An 18,135-nucleotide genomic window follows, 5' to 3' on the forward strand; every position below is an offset into this window, starting at 1 on the left:
AGCCAAAAATCATTTATTATTTATATTAGGTTATTAAAAAAACCATGAAATAAATTTATTTTAATTGCTTAAATACATGAAATTACCTTTATGAAATATAAGGAAGTGAATCATGGAGTTGGCGAATGCAGAATGAATTTAGATTAAATGCAGTCGAAATTGGATCTCTTTGATGAATGTGCCGCAAAACTATGCATAGCAGATGTGCGAATGGTAGTCTAATAAAAAATTAAAGGCACGAGATTAAGGTTAAGATAAACTTAGAAAAGGTGTGTTGATATGGTTTGAGTGTGAATCGAACGAGTGAAGAAAGGAAAAAAAATATGTGATGAATGAAGTTAGGAATAGAAGTAGAGGAATGTATAAAAAAAATAACTTGGCGTAATCAAGTATTTCAAATAATTGAATGTAGTCAGCTTAAGGGGCGGAATAATTGGCGGATATCTATGAGTAGATGCATAAAAGTGGAAGAACCGGAGAATGTTTGCAAATATAGATTGGTGTAGTGTTTTATTCTCTCTGCCTACCCTTGCGAGGAAGCGACGCGATGTAATGTTAGTTAGTTTAACTTTTGAAATATTTGTACTCTTATTTTGATGTTCATTATTATTTTCTGATACCAAAATGATTAAATAAAGTATCCTATTCCTAGTGAATTGGTATCCACTTAAATACTGGACCTTTTAAATTGAACAAATAATAATACAAAACAAACAAAAAAATCGTTCAACGTTAGATAAATGGTGTGGTAATTATTATAGCTGCAGTGCATGGTATTTACCGTAAATATCATGGGGCGCTGTGGCATTAGTATCGGTTCCCATATTTAATGCATGGAAAACGTTTTAGCCAAATGACATTGCGTGTAGAAGAATGAAAACTTTTCGTTGCGCTACTATCGATTTGTTATAATTAATATAAATTAAATATTCAAAAAAGGAAATGGATTGTTTTGTTTGTTGTAAAGCATTTTTTTCATTTTAAAATATTAATTTGTGATAGAATGAAAAAAAATTGAATCGTTGTTAAATTGTGTTATACGATGAGAAAAATACTGGTACTGGTGTATATTAGGAAAAAAATCTTTTCTTGATTTGGCATTTCATATATAGAACTCCATTTTTGTGTTTTCAATATTAGAAACAAAAACTGATTTCAGTTTACTAAATTGTTAATAAAAACATTATGAAAAAAATTCTCGTGACAATTGTTTCGCCATGTTAGGGTATTTTCAAACTCTCAAATCAATGATTAGGCTCAAATCAGTGTTTGATGCAATTATTTACTTTCGTCGGCAACAAATTAAAATGTTTGGAATAATATATTGAAGTATTCTACTCCCACATTCATTGTAAATTCTTGGAACTTTAAACCTTCCTTGTGGGTAAATCGTGTATCATGGTTATGTAGGATCAAATTCAATATTTTTTCTAGTTTGTTTTTCAACGATGATACTCATCCACAATATTACACGTACCGGAAGTTACTTTATATGTTTGTGTATAAAATTTGGATTATCGCTTTGATTGTATATGTGACTTGGTACATTTTTTTAAATTATTGAATTTTGCATATTTTTGATAATTTTCAAATGTGTCTTTGTCGAATGGCACCAATACTTAATTCTATATTTTAATATGAATTCTTCCAACGAACAGTAAATAATTTTTGAGGTCGGTTTAGGCAGGATAAAGGACAACTTATAAAAAGTACTCCGTAGAACACGCAGATGATCACAGAGTTTTACAATATGGGGATTAAATTAAAATAAGTATTCAATATTCAATATCTCTCCTCTTGATGACAACATATGTTGTTCTTGAGACTTGCAAACTGTGCACTAACTTCTGGTACAGTCTTGCACATGAATATTGTTAATTTATGAATTAATCATTTTATTTACGATATTCAAAGACTGGGTTTTGTCCACTTAAGAGTTGTTTATATTGATATCTCGGCCACGAGACCACAACCCAATTTATAAAAATATTTAATTTGTTAAAGTTTTTCACGAATACTGGAGATATTTAAACCAGGTTATAACCGAAATATAAGATGGTTAAAACAAGATTATTCGTTTTATTGATTGCGATATAAATTTACAGGTGTTCGTTCTAAGACAACTTCGTGTGTCTGTAAGTTGATAGAAAACAGTATTTTGTTCGAACACAGAACATGTTTACTGGACACGACAAGTTATTTAGTTCCGGGCGATATAAACCAATCTGAATTAAACTCCTTAACTCTTTGAAACATGCAATATCCGCATTGAATCAGTTGCAATTTGAACCTATGCAGGTATTGTGGTTTAACGTAGCATCTCAAGATATATGGTACACTTATGTTAATTTTGCTAAAAATACTATCTACGTTTTAGATTTACGGGTTTATCTAAATGTTGCGAGGGTAGGGTATTAATTGGAACAAGCATATTTTATTATTAATTTTGTATGAATTATCATGCCACTTAACTAACTCAATGCTTTTTTTTACATTGAAATTGCTAATTAAAACCCGAATGTTGTATATAATATCTTCCTTGTTCATTTATTGAACTTATTTATAAATGGCGCATAAAGTTGACATAAGAAGGATGAAATAGTCAAAATGCAGTAGAATGTGCAGAAAAATGATGTATGAAACCTTGTGTTACACAATATTATTATACAACACAAGGTACCATGTATTATATTTCATTTTACCACAAATAAAATAAATAAACCCTGATTTTTTACGGAGTGTGTGGAAGTTTTTGGCAAGGGAATGCAATAAATTATGGGTATTTTAATGTTTTGAATGTTTTAGAATTTAATAAACCCTGATGATGACAAGGTTCTTGTCGAAACCGGTAGTGTGGGTACTAAAAATAAAAAAGTGATTAAAACAAAGTTGTTTAATTTTATATAGTTTATAAAATGTGCCACAAATCTGTATCTGCGAAAAACATTCAAGAACTTAATAAATTACTCAAAATTATTATTATTGATGAATGATACTCACTGCATTCGCCTTCGTGCTGTTTCCTTATATTGAGCCTCCGTTCGCAGCTTTCTTTGCTAAGTTCGCATTGATTCTGGTACGTCCTCCCGTCTGTGGAGCATACGGGCTCTCGCTTAGTGGGACATCGGGCAGGACATTGACAGTGGGCGCGCATATCGGAGCCCACTACGCATGTTGCCCCGAAGCGGCAGAAAGTCTTCTCACATGGTTCTGGAAACATGAAACATGAAACATTGAAAAAAAATTATAAAAACTTACGTAACTTAAAATAAAAAAAAAGATCTAAATACAATAAAAGCTACACTATATTATTTATTGATCCGGCATTAAATTTGTGGAACGTTGATTATTAAAAAAAATAAATTTCATTAATTGATTCGGCAGTTTCTTTGTGGTAAAATCTATCCATTTAAAATTTATGTTTTACTTAGTAAATACATACTACTATTTCTTAAAATCTACTGTGACACGTGTTTCTAGGCATTCCGCATCAATGCAGTGTTTGATAAATTAAACACTTTTCCAATACCGTTTATTGGGTTTTATTTCATTACACACGACTAGTTTCAAAAACTATAGTTGATTTCGAAAGTAATCGCGTGTAATGAATTACAACTCAATAAGTAGTACATACTATGCAAGTGTTGAATTTAAAAAAAAATTAAAGCTAATCTAAGCATTCATTATTTAAAAATGCCTTAATGTTATTATTCTTTCCGTTAATATTAGCACAAGGAAATATTAAATCATTGTTTTTGTTGGATATTATGTCAAATCTGTTGAAATAAATTGGAACATTTTGGATGTCAGCAAATCGTTGTTTCCAAATCTTGGTTTATTCACTTAGGAATTATTTTAACATTTTGATACCTCAACATAGATGAAGAAGAATATGGAAGTTTGGTTTACTGGGTTTACGAGCTATCATAGGTTGGCAAACCAGTCTTTGACAGGTTATAAGCCATTTTTTACTCAGGTAAATGGTCTTACATAATAATAAATGAATAAAAATGTTTAGATTAAGATTCAACTTTTGAAAAATTTTGACTTAACAAACTACTATCAAAACTAACTAACTACTAACTAACCATCACGCCGCTTCCCCGCAGGGGTAGGCAGAGAGAATAGAGCGCCACACCACTCTGTCCTTGCAAACATTCTTCGCCTCTTCCACGTTTATGCATCTCCTCATACATACCCGCCGATTGTTACGACTCCTAACCTGACCACTTTCAAGTATTTGGCATACCTGATCGTGCCATGTTTTTCTCGGTCTTCCTCTGTGTTGACTTTACGCAAGGTATTTAAGTTGAATACAAACTTAAATTTAAAATAAAAGTTTTTAATTTTTCTTTTACATTTTAAAAGCATTATTAACTTTGTAGTACGATATTATAACACTCTATAGTCTATGGTTGACATGACAATAATGGTTACTCTGAAATCGGCAGTCTCAAGAAGAGTTTGTAATTAGTATTAAATAAATTGAACGATGAATTATAAGGATTCGTTATTAGTACTAGGTATTTTATTTTTCCATTTAGGTGAATCAATGTTTCTCTTCCGAAAGAATTTATATCTTATTACCAAGATTAACGACGGCAACTTCCGGGGTATAATTTAGAATTTCTCCCACTTTTCCGAAAATACTTAGCAGAACAAAAAATCCTTTCATTCTTGGCACGTTCCTATACCTTGTTGTGCTTAAGTGAGGGGATACGGTTATGTTGGCAATTCCCTCTGTTAAAATCTCTCAAATGGCAAAATACAATGAAACGAATGGCGCGAATTCGCCATCTTTGCGGCAAAAGCTCTGTATATACCATAATACATATTCAAATGGTAGGCACGACCATTATTCAAACGTGTAGCACAAACTCATTGTGGAGCTTTCGGATTCTACCTCTAACCCCTGCCATAAAGCTGACATTCAGTACGTCAATTGGTCGGGGTGTTGAAGAAAGTAATACCGTAAGCTTCATTTTACACAACTTTAGATATTTTACACAACTATTTTTCTACATAAAAATGCAAATATATTTCATATAACTTTTGTTTGTAAATTAACAAACGTTTTTCATAAGTATTGTATTATTTGAATATGTGAAGACCTTCCTCGGCATCTATTTTAGTAAAATATTTATTACTGGTTGTACTCGGGCATGCGTTGTTGTAGCTTAGTCTGTTTAAAATAAGGAAATAGGACACGTTTGTAATATGTTTCAATCCACAAATATGTAAAAAAATAATAAATTGAAAATCAAAATGTAAAAAATAGATAAAACAATACTAAACCAACCATCACACCGCTTATCGGCAGGAGTAGGCAGAGAGAATAGTACACCACACAACTCTGTCTTTGCAAAACAATATTTGCCTCTTCCACGTTCACGCAACTCCTCATACATATCCGCCGATCATTCAGACTCCAGACCTGACTATTTTCAAGTATTTGACAAACTTGATTATGCCAAGTTTTTTCAGGTCTTTAGCCCCATAAACTAGTTTTACCGTTTTTGTCCACCTCCGTACTGTAGTAGTCAGCGCGTTTGGCTACCATTCTGGAGGTCCCGGGTTCGATTCCCAAGGGGGTCAAAATAAATATGGGTGATTTCATCACTCTCATATTTATTTATTTTCACCCTGGACTGGTACAAGAAGCGCAGGGCTGATCACCTTGCCTTCATGCAATTAACAATTAAGATAACACTGCGTCGCTTCGATACAGTGCTCTATACACCAATGGGTGTAGACAAGGGTAAGAAGAAGATTTTATATTTTTGCTTGAATGTATATTGTAAATTGATAGAATGAGTGTAAATTTAAAGCGGTATAGGTGATTTTTATAAAGTAGGTAGTTGTTTAATCAGGTCGATGGAAATTACATAACGTACGTTTAATCAACGTAAGAGCTGCCGACGTGTTACCGATATAAGCTTACAAATGTATTTATTACTTTAGACGATCCATGTTTTATTCCTGGTCACAAGCTGGACTGGTAATTTATTTAAAGAAATCCCAGACCAGGACTATTAAGAAAGCCCTTAGCCCTTCTAAAATGCCGAAGGGTAGCGGTACTAATGTCTGTTGTTTCCACAACAAAGTAAAACAGATCGATGGGATGTGACTTTTGGGTTAATGTGACATTTTGTGGCGACCAAAAATCGTGTTTGCTTATAGTTGGCGAAATCTAATCGAAGTTTACAGTTATGGTGTCTATTCAAAGTATATGACGCTTGAAAGTAAGGCCATTCACTTTGATGGTAATGTCCGCGTTGTTTTGCCGGCAAAAGTGAAACCTAGATGTTAAATTAATTTGGGTGAGCGTTCTTGAGAATTAATGGACTGATTTCAAACCGTAGGCGTATTTTTTGACATTTTTATTGGAGTCAGAGGACATAATTCTTATTTTTTTATATATTTAAACCTTTATGTTTCTCTGAGTAAAACAGACAAATTCTAATAAAGTGATGCTTCGCATAACGCACTTAATTTGTTCCAGGAGCAAAATCTTTATGTGAAACGCGTTTTCCCATAAAACATACTTTAAAAAAATAATTCGTTGTGTAGCATAAAACATGTTACTGTTACCATTAAAAAGGTGCTCAGGTTTTTATTTTTAAGTTTAATTTTTCTACGCAATTTTTCGCTATTTTTTTTCTCTCTCTAACCCTTATTCGCATTCAATGGTGCATAGGGCACTGTTTCATATGTAAACAATATAATCATGATTAAATAAACAAAGAAAAGGTGAAGAGCCCTGCCATACATGTCCAGAAATAAGTTTTAAAAAAATAGGTTGAAAAAACACTTATATATGTATGTGCGGATAAGGATTAAAAATAAAATAAAAACATGGTATCCAAACTGTATAGGCATTCTGTAAGCAAATCGAAGTTACATGTGTCTCAAACGATACATAATCCGGTTATAGAAAAACCTTTGTTTGTAGTTTTTTTTTTACAATTCGTATCACTGTTTATTACTAACGCTTGTAATTTTCGACAAGTAGAAGAAATATAATTTTATTAATTGATTCAGCAATGACTTAACAGTAATATTTATCCATTTTTAATAAAAAAAATACATGGTAAAAAAATACCACTATTTCTTAAAATCTATTGTGACACATGTTTCGATGTATTCCAGATCATTTGCATCCGCATCATACGGTGTTTGAAAATAACATAGAATGCATCGAAACATGTTTCATAATACATTTTAAGAATAAGTGACATTAACCAAATAAAACTGGAATTAAAAATAGAAGAAATATCATTTTGCAATTTTTGTCACAACAAATTTGAAAGAAACAATGAATAAGAATATAAATTTTATGTTACATTTGCTAAATAACTTTTGAAATGGCAACAATAAATACTGTAATAGAATAAATTGTATAATTTTTTTGGGCCCAAAGCACTTTTGAAATTGCCAGCCCTCCAGTAAAACTCTACCCTTTTGATTGAAAGTGTTCGTGTGAACTGAAAATAACCCTTTCTTGCGTACACTGAACTAATATTGTGTGGACGAAGGATTTTACGCATACCTCTATATTCTTAAGGTTGGTTTCTCGAGAAAAGCGTCTGTAGCGCCAGTGAAGCGGCGGCAGTATGATGTACGATAAATATGGTCAAATGCATACGTAAGGTGATACTAACGTTTTATTTAAGCGTTAATTTTGAGATTGCGCTTTAATTTTTTGAGGTATTTTTAAGTTATTTTATAAAAATTGTTAAATTCAAATTTTTATGAAAATTTGAAAAAATTAGTTTGCAGCACCGTACATGTGATACAAGTAAAACTTCTTATGAAAAGTGTGCGAGACAGCGAGAAAGAGGATTTCGAAAGAAATACAATGATAAAAAATGTGTCTAAAACTATTCTGTTCGTTTATGCAATTTATGTAAAAAACGTAAATAATCACAAAACACAATGATATATGTTACTTAGGCAAAGCGTGATACCTCACTGTTCATACATAGCGTCTAATGTGTGTATTTACATCGCATGTATGCGCGGTACTATCTTACTGTATTGTTGTGTATATGTCGCTCTCTTTTGTTCTAATCCCGTGGACCTGAAATGTACTGTCTTTCTCCTTCTCTCTACGTTATAAACCTTTAATCTCATTAAGCAAAATGTGCCTAATAAACGTGACGCGTCCTTGAAATTTCACTATCCATTATCTTTCGATATGGAATCACCGCCTTAAAGGCGAAGAATTTACTAAAGAAGTTTTAATTACTACAAAAAATATTTCCATTTCGAATTTGGGATATCGGGTCAATCGGGGTTTCTTTCTAAACACAAGTAACATATTATAACACTGATCCAGTTGCGGCTGCAGCATTTACTCTACAGACGCAGCGTCAGCGTCAATCTTTAAGGAAGCGTACCTTCAGGGAGGATATTTTGAATTCAAGACATGTAGCGAGCAACTTAAGGGCGACTAGCGATTTGTATAAAAAGGCGAAATTCGTGAAACCGGTTAAAGTCAAGTCTTCGAATGTTAATATAAGAGCATAAACTTTTAACGCAAAATGGGAAAATAACTATTCTCTTATGAAAAAAGTTAAAAGTGAGAATAATTAAGCAAATTACAAACGAGTATAGATTATAGATTATATAATATTTTTAGAAGAATCTTGTGTTTTTTAACGCCGACATATTTTTTTTAAACTGTAGCTTGTTGTGAAAGTCAAAAAAATATGTTCATTTGAAAACATGCTTAAATTTTAATAATTAATTTTATTTTCATTGAAATCGATAGGTTTCGTTATTTAGATAAAAATATTTACTAAGTAACAAGAGATATTTAATTACAATGAAGCAAAAGAAACGATAGTGTCTACAACAGAAAATTTTTAGAGGATGATATTTGAAGAATGGGTAGCTAGTTAATTAAAGTGATTTTGTGAAAATATGTTTTAAAGAATTTAATAAAACTTTTTTACGTATTATTTAGTTCGTCTAGTAAAATACTTATCGAAAAATACATTGTATTTCTTCATTTTAAAAATACAGATGGCGTTTTTTTCTTGATTTCTTTCAGAGATTAATTTTTATATGATGAAACTTGAAGAATGGAGAACTGGTTAATTAAAGTGATTTTTCAAATATTTTTAAAGAAATTGATATAAACATTTTTTTTATGTTTAATTTGGTTTTCTTATTAAATTTTCGAGGAATGTATTATTATTTTCTTCATTTTTAAACTACAGAGGGCGATTTTATTTTTTATTTTTCGAGGTTTCTTTTACAAAAGATGTTTAAAAAGATAAATCATTTTTCAGGGAGATATTTTTGACAAATAAATCATAAGGTTTATAATGTCATCTTAGTTAAGATGTTGCGTACACACATAAGCTTTTAGGTAATAAGAAAAATGTCTCAAAAACCCTTTTTACAGCGGTAATGCATCATCCAATTACGGAAATGTCGGCAATAAATGTTAGGCAAGATAGAAAGTAATCGACACCCTTTCAGGAATTCGGCTCGTCTCCAAGTCCACAAGTACGAGTGTGCCGGGAGAATCGAGAAAGAAATAATTTCATATCTGGCAACATCATACATTCGCGGCGTCGCAGCTTCGTAGCTGAGGCCGGTCACGATCGGAGGCAGCAAGGTACCGCCATCTGTCAGGGGCGTTGTCAAATATTTTCCTGTCACGTTCGTACATATCCATAGATGGCGTATCATATAAGCATACAGGAGAAGGAGGAACCCGTACGCGAGAGCCGCGGTACAAGTCGTGTTTTGTAATATTACCCTGCACGCTTTTCCTGAAATATTATGTTGCTACATTTTTCAGCCGACATTAGTGATATTATTTGATGGCAAACATTTCATAGTGGGCCAGTTCCGGGGTTGATATTAATACTTGAGGTTTAAAATACTCAATTTTAAGCAGACAATACAATTTCCCATTCAACAATTTTCCAATCAACCCATTCAAAACCCAGTTATTCTACAATTGTTCACAAGCTTCATTTGTTCCCTAAAATCAAAATATAACCTTTAAACTCTTTTTAATTTCACAGATGCTTTTCAATTTTTATTCCTTAATCACTCAACTTATAAATACGTTAAAAATATTCATCTGCGTCAAAAAATAGAAATACATACATATATACCGTGTAAAAAAACCGCAGCCTTAAAAGTTAGAATACAGAATTTTATATTCTTATTTTACATTACAAGCAATCATTATTATTTTGGGGTATTTTTTTGTTTAGAATCCCGTTTTTGTTTTTAAGTATGATTTACTAAATTATATTTGTAAGTCTAATTGTATTTGCATATTGATTAAAAAAATTATTTATTCTTAAACATTTGGTTTTCATTATCCACAAAATATTTCGAATGGGTAAGAATAATATTGTTCTAAATCAGCGATGTCCCGTTAATGGGCAAATAAATTTAATTTTGGATTCTCAAAAAAATATCTCTCCAGTGGGCACTGGAGAGATATTCTACGGGATACTACCAGCTCTAGGACAGAATGAAGGACTGGGAATTGGCCAACATATTTGTATTCATCCCCTCTAGATGTAAAATAATATTCTGGCAAAATCGTTTCCTAAATCGACGATTATTTTGGCAGGTGGCGCTTGACTTAAACAGTTTTAGAACTTGTGCCCTAAATGGTCAAATAAGAAAAAAAAGTGTACAAAATTGTAATTTACAAAGTTTAAAAAAAGCAATAAAGTATAACCGTGTGTGTGTGTGTGTAGTGTAATACTAGTATTAACCTACACACAGGACTATGTAATATAGAAAATTGCGGATTTCCGATTAAGGATAGTAAATAGGATGAAATAAGATAAGAATAAAGTGATTTGATTTTTTTACGTGTTTGCTGACTAACTTTATATGTCCGGTACAGTTGTCATTGATTCCAATCTCAACTTTATTTCCCAGCTCAAGGAAGGGTTCAATTAGTTTGAAACGTGACTTTGGATGGAGTGTACCGAGTCAATTACTGAAATATGGTCCAATCGTCTGATTCCAGGGGATATCGAGACCGTTCTAGTGTAGCGGGAATCGGGAATCGGGAACGTGGGGGAGCTAAGGACTATTTTCAATCTTAATTCGGGAGACGGTGAATGAACATGGGAAGCGAAACCGCAATCAGTAAAATGCCGATCGAGCGGAATAGCATCGATTTTTGTTTCCATTCCTTTACGAGATTCGCATGAAATTGGAAGGAATATGTGGCACTACTCGAAAACACAGTTACATGCTACTGCTGGACTTCATTCAGCCATTTTTTGTATAAAAATTATGTAAAAGATATCTTTAAACAATTAGTGTAGAGTCTGTAAATTATCGTAAAATTAAGGTACATAAGTATGAGAAAATGTCAACTGAATGAATTGTATTCATCCATAAATATTGAAAATTAAAAATATCATAGTTGTGCAAAAATCTCAAAGCACGAAACTAAAAAGAAACATTTGAAACAAAATCAATAAACAACACATTTAATCTTTAGTAGTTTGTAGAGTAAAATAAAATCTTTATCTTTCTTCCATATTACGATGTACCTCGAGGCAACTTCTACAAGTACGAATTGCAGTTCTAAATCAGGGGTGTCTTTTCACTTCTAAAAACCACATATGTTTCTCTGCTTCAACGTAAGTCTGTGTTTTTTTTAATTTTCATTTCAATCCATCCTCTCTTTTCAAGTTTCGCGAATACAAAAATCCTATAGCTGAATTTTTACTTTACATTTAAAACTATTAAATTTATTGTTTAAAAAAATGTAATAAGTCAAAAGAGCTACCAAAGTAGAATTTGGAATAGAATACCCGTACTCGAAACAGTGAAATTTAGAAACTACTCTTAGTAATTTAATTTCATCAAATTCCTTAAAAAAAATGGAGTTCAACTTTATTTTAGTTATTTATTAATTAAACTTCTTGTACATAATAAATGTATATTCGTGGGCTTATTATAAACAAACAATATCATCTAACCAACCAAAAATAGACTAGTAATACATCAAAGTTTGAACTTTATACAGCATTTGAAATAAGAGGACGGATGAGTGAGAGTTTTTATACGTATATATATATATATATATATATATATATATATATATATATATATATATATATATATATATATATATATATATATATATATAATGACAAAAAGTACAATTCACCATTTTCGTTTTATTTATAAAAAATAATCATTGTTTAATAAGGCTTTTAAAATATCAAATGATGTTTTCTGAATTCGTTATTCGATATTTTAATCCAAGGCAAAATTATTTCTGAAAGAAAGAGAGCACGTTCAATATAAATTATTTAATTTACAACTCCGTTATTTTCTACATAATCTTCAAGAAAACACAAAAAAAGTTAATGCGATATTGAAATAACTTCGTAAAAAAATTACCCTCACACAAATCGAGTTCAGTTTCTTCCAGCATTAATTTGAAATTTAATGATATTACTCGAAAGTGGGCCGAGAAGTTATTCAAATAAATCGACAATTTTGTTTGCCAACACGTGTTTACTTCAAATAAAAAAGATTTATTTTCATTTTGATGTCGCCATTTTCACATTTCACCTGAAGATTTATAGAATGGCTGGAGAAGTACTAGTATTCCCAAAGGTTTGAATCGTTCAAATTATATTTATTTTTATATTTAAACAAAATTATTCTTTCCTCATATTTCAACTTATAGTCTGGTAGACTGATATTGGATAGAATGGTAGACTGATATTGGATAATGATAAAAATATTAAGGATGTGACAAAAAAAAGTGAGACTGGAAAATAAAGGTCTTCTAGAATTTATACGGCTTCAAAGACATACCCCTATCCCATGAAATTACCTCATTTCTTAAAGACATCTGAAATATTTTTTTTATTTTATGCATTCTTCTTCCTGACTCCATCCCAACTTATCATCATTGTAGACTTATCATCTTTGTAGACTCGGTCAGTTCTTCTCGTCCTCAGGTTTTAGGTCCTTCTAGGTCATGCCTTCAAATCATGTTATGTTTCTGAAGCATCCATGAATCTTATGTTCTCCCTCTACATGTATGTCTTTCGAAGAAGATCCATGGCGATTGCCTGGCTTAAAATAATTAAAGTTCTTTGCGTCTTATGTGGCTATACCATCCCAATTGTTTTTCCTATACCGATTGATGTCTGTTATACCCAGGCTTCCACGAGTGCATGAACTCTTTGTTTTGTCTCTAATTATTTTATATATTCACAAAAATTGTAAAATGAAACATATCACGAATGTGTGGTTTCTATTTCCTGTCTTTTCCATTTAACCAGACTGAGCTACATCGATGCATGGGTAGCTACAGCTTGTCCTACAAAAAGTTACTATCGAGTTCTAAATATCACATATGCAAAAAAGAGACTGGTCAATTTCCAAAATATTTTGGAACCATTGTTTCTGAATCTAAAATATCTCGTAGGAAGTAACGTGATGTTCCTGTATATTTTTATTGGCAGTGCAAACAGAGCTAAGTCAAGAAAACTTCGAGCAGTATATTTCCGTAGTGCAAGAGGCAATGCGAATATTTACCATTTTGAATCTGAAGTTAGTAAATAGCGTTGCAATCTTACTGCTAACATTTTTGCAAAGAATTGTCTTTTTATTTCGTATATTTAAATTAAAAATAATAAATAAGGCAAATTTTAGTTGCACCGTTTTCGTGAGAAATCTCCTCAAGGGCTCTTTACAATTTACGTATTTCAAATTTTTAAAGTTTTTCATTCTTAAAATTTTATATTCACATACAAATAGGTTCTTAATGCAATCAAATCAGGGTGATTTTTTTGAAATGCTATGAAAACTCCTTCTTTATCTTCATCTTGGTGTAAGCCTTGTGGACCGTTTTCAAGAGCGATAAGCCTCATGCGATGTCAATTTGAGCTGTCAATCCTTCTCTTTGGTGGTCTACCTATTGGCCGTACAATGCAATTGGACTACCACTCAGTCTGAAAGGTCAAACTTAACTTTTTTTATAAATCTAATTATGAAACAATTGATAAATAAATAGATACAAAAAATAAACCACCGATAGTCAGGGAACGAGTCATCAAATTGCGCTTGGTTTGTCGATTAAACTGCCTCAATTAAAGAACTTTTCAATTTTTATTATTTTACTTAAAACTCCACTAAAATTTTCGAAAAATATACCTATCCGAGATCGTTTACCTATGTGAATGCTAAACTTATAAATTTAAAGGACGAAATTTAGTTTAAAACATTACGAAATTATTTAGAAAAAAAACACTTTTTACCACTTGACTAAAAAAACAACTACTTCAAGATGTTTTACCACAAAGTAAATGCCGAAACAATAAATTGAATGTTTTATTATTTTTTTCTTGAATGTTTTCCGCAGATACTTTGGGGCGCATTTTATAAACTTTATAAAATTAAATATCTTAGTTTTAACCACTTTTTTATTAATACAATTTAACCTACCGGTTTCGAGAAGAACCTTGTCATCATCAGTGTTAATTTTAATTAAAAAAAGTGTGTGGAAGTTTTTGGTGAGAGTATTTTAATGTTTTTGAATTAAAATAAACCCTGATGATAATAAGGTTGTTGTCGAAACCGGTAGGTTAAATTGTAGTAATAAAAAAGTGGTTAAAACTAAGTTATATAATTTTATAAAGTTTAATAAGTTCAATAAATTATAATGAAAATAATATATAATAGTATTGTAGTTCAACCGACAATTGAACTTAATACCACATGTCACTGCCAATACCTCACGTTACCATGCGTAACCGCAGTGTAACGCAGGACGACCTTATAACAAACTTTTAGTTCATACTTAAATATCACATTCAGCGACCGAAACACCAAATAACAATTCCCAATAACAGTTTCCATAATATACGGAAAGGCCAATGTGGTAAACTACAATACTAAAGTTGCCTTTTATACAAGGTATTACGGGAAGATGTGGGTTCTTGACCGAGGCCCATTTCCAATACCCCGTTGGAGAAGGGGAAGTTTTTGTAAATATTTCCCTCAAGAGTTATTTACGCGGTTTGGATCATTTAATCTAAATATAACGAAAACATCCTTTTACTTTTAAGTAAAAGAAGAAAAAGAAGGATTAATTTAGATTGGGGGTAGTCGAAATACAATTTTCCAGATAAATATGCCATAAAAAATGTATGATATCGCTCACTCCTTTCAAGAACGTCATAAATCAAAAAACTTGATTTTTCAGTAGAACGTTTTTAAAGTTTAACAATATAATACAATGTATTAAAAATAAATATCAAGCCACTTGTTGAACTTTTTACTGTGTAACAGATCTTTTTAGGTAAAACTTGAATGTTTTTTCTCCATTTGAAAAATATCTAGTATATTTTTAAAAATACTTAAACGATACCTATTCTTCAAAATGCAAAAACAACACTTTCTGCCCTGTAGCGGGTAAATATTAAGTTAAAAATATGCCGCTTTTGCTGTAATATAGTACACTTTCTGGGCATTCCGAAAACATGCACAACTGAAAATTGACGATTTTTGATTTATGACGTTCTTGAAAGGAGTGAGCGATATATGTATGTTCGAAGAAATAAGGAAAGGTGCGTTAAGATGATTTAGGAATGTTTTCTTACCCTTATATATATCCAATGGTATATAAGACACTGAATCATATTTTGATACGCAATTATATGAAGGCAAAAGGTGATCAGTCCTGCTGCTGCTTCAGGTACGACTGCTGGAATCATTAATAGTAAAATCACTTATTTTGACTCCCCTAGGAATCAAAGCTGGGTATAGTAGTCAAACGCGATAGTCACTAAATTATGAAGGCGCAAAAGGTTTAGGACTCTAATAGTAAAAAAAAACACCATTTTCCACCAGTTCATTTATAATTGAAATCTGTAAAAAATGTGCTCTAGAGAAGACATAGTATTTATTACCCTCCGGTATCTAATATATTACTAACTTTCCGATATAAATAACTAAGTCAATAGTAAATCAAAAGGAAGAACACCTATTCCCTTTCAATCGGGATTTATGTTCAGTTCTTGTTGCGAAATACTTGTGAAATAAATTTTGAGAAAGGCGCTGTTTAAAACAATAGAGGTTCGTGTTATTAAGCCGCTAATGTTCACCCGAACACTGAACATACCCAGTCTCTCATTTATTTATGATTATACTTTCCACGAACAGAGCGAGTTCGCTATTATACATCTTATACAGCATGTTATACATTCTAAATTCGGTGTCGCCAGACGTAAACACATGCTTTGACTCGCAAACTTGAACATTGTGTTGTGCTTTGAGTAGAAAAGCGAATAGGTGTGTAAGAAAGCTTGTTATAATTTATAGAGGTAAACTTTGCCTTAATAAGCGAATACTTCACCCCGCTGAATGGTGCCATGTTTATAATTAACTTGTTATGAGCAAAGTTACTTTATAAGCATCGACAAATTTGTGCACTAATATAATTGCCTCGATAAAATTTGTAAAGAAAAGAATTGACTCATATTTAAACAAAAACTCACAGAGCAAATTTACGAAATCATTGATGGCTAAAATGCTTTTCTTTTTATTTATGTATTTAAACTCCATGTACATAAAATAAATACGTATATTGGTGAGCTTATTGCTACAAAGAAATATCTTCCCACCAACAAAAAATTATCTATTGGTCGGTTCAATTTGGCATCACTTTCATCTTCTTCTCCTGACCCTTATCTGCTCACAATGGTGCATAGGGCTTGTATCAAATTGATGCAAGCCTTATTTTATGGTTAATCATATAAAGGTTATATGAATAGTCCTAGAATTCAGGACATCACATCTCTAGCACATGCTCGAAATTTCAGTTTAGTAGATTTAACATTTTAAGAAGAGTTAAATTTATATAAAAATATATTTCGTTAAACATACTTTTTCCTTGAATTTTATTTGAAAACAATTATAAAAATATGTTGATAAGATTTATTCAAAACCTTAATACAAAAATAATACTTGAATGAAATAAGCATAATGGATGAAAATAAACTGAGTATAAATGTTTTAGACATGGAGAAAGAATTAGAAAAATAAATTTACCAGGTGAATATGATTGAAAGAAAAATATGAAGAAGACTCGGTATGATAAAATAAATTGAGTATTTTGATAAAAAGACGGGTAAGAAGGCGGAGTAATCGGCAAAAATGTACAAGAAGATTTATAAATTTGTCGATAGAATATTATCCCAAAATGAAATACCCAAGAACTATCTAACAATTAATGTGACGTGTATATGAAAAGTGGGCAAAAATCAATGTGAATAAAAAATTGACTTACAATCGAAAGAAATTAATAACTCTTCCATTATATATTCTCTCTACCCGACAATATACCCTAACTGACTGCTTTTATTTTAACTAAGTGAAATATTGATTGATTATCTGGGTTTTTCTTTTACATTACTCCTTCCCTCTCTCCATTGCTACAACCGAGAAGATTGGTTATTTTCTAAAAAACAAGATGAATTGATTATTTTTCTCTCTGAAAACGAGTTTTCTTTCTTTCTGATATTATTTCCAGATCCATATTATCAATTTGAGGAGAGTTTGTCTTAAAAACAAGTAACGAACGCATTTTTCATGAGTTCAGAAAGTCAAACGGAAAAAAGGTTAATGATCTTTACAACACGCGTTACTAAGCTAAACTGAAAACCTCATTAACAAATCTTCTTGCCACTAAAGAATCATTAACAAAAAGGTTTTTTTTGGAAGAAATTTTTTTCGAGAGTATTTAAAGCGCGAGATACAGTCAAACTATTTGAAAGTATTTAAGAAAGTCTAATCTTTCTTCGTTTGAAATATTTGAATGGAGATATGGAAAAATAGCACTTAGGTCGTTAGCGAAAGGGTTTGGGGCTATTTTCGCATGGCTAAGTAGTAACTCTCTCAGTATTAGGGATAATCGGTTTGGCATTAGGTCCTTAACAAGTTAAACGGAGTTTCACATTTTATTTGATCCTCGATCGCTCCTCGCGACACTTAGTATACTGCCGGATATGAAGATGGAGTATGGGATCGCTTAGGGTTGATTTATCTAGATGTTGAAAAGCGTTTTGAACAATTAAGTAGCGCAAATTGTTGACTTTATGAAAAATAAAT

At 31.4% G+C, this 18,135-nt stretch overlaps 1 protein-coding gene across 1 annotated transcript in view; it reads right to left on the reverse strand.

Moving 5' to 3' along the window:
* Positions 1-3,000: 3,000 nt before the first annotated feature.
* Positions 3,001-18,135, reverse strand: part of LOC148311325 (uncharacterized) — a gene marked incomplete at its 3' end in the record, with an annotated part of 84,766 nt that continues 69,631 nt past the window's right edge. The window contains exon 3 of the mRNA XM_088256795.1: positions 3,001-3,210. Coding sequence (XP_088112921.1) covers positions 3,001-3,210 — 210 coding nt within the window. The remainder of the gene's footprint in view (positions 3,211-18,135) is intronic.

The sequence above is a fragment of the Brachycentrus maculatus genome, unplaced genomic scaffold (assembly GCF_059751285.1).
Source record: "Brachycentrus maculatus isolate JH-2025_06_01 unplaced genomic scaffold, ASM5975128v1 h1tg000067l, whole genome shotgun sequence".
NCBI lineage: Eukaryota > Metazoa > Arthropoda > Insecta > Trichoptera > Brachycentridae > Brachycentrus > Brachycentrus maculatus.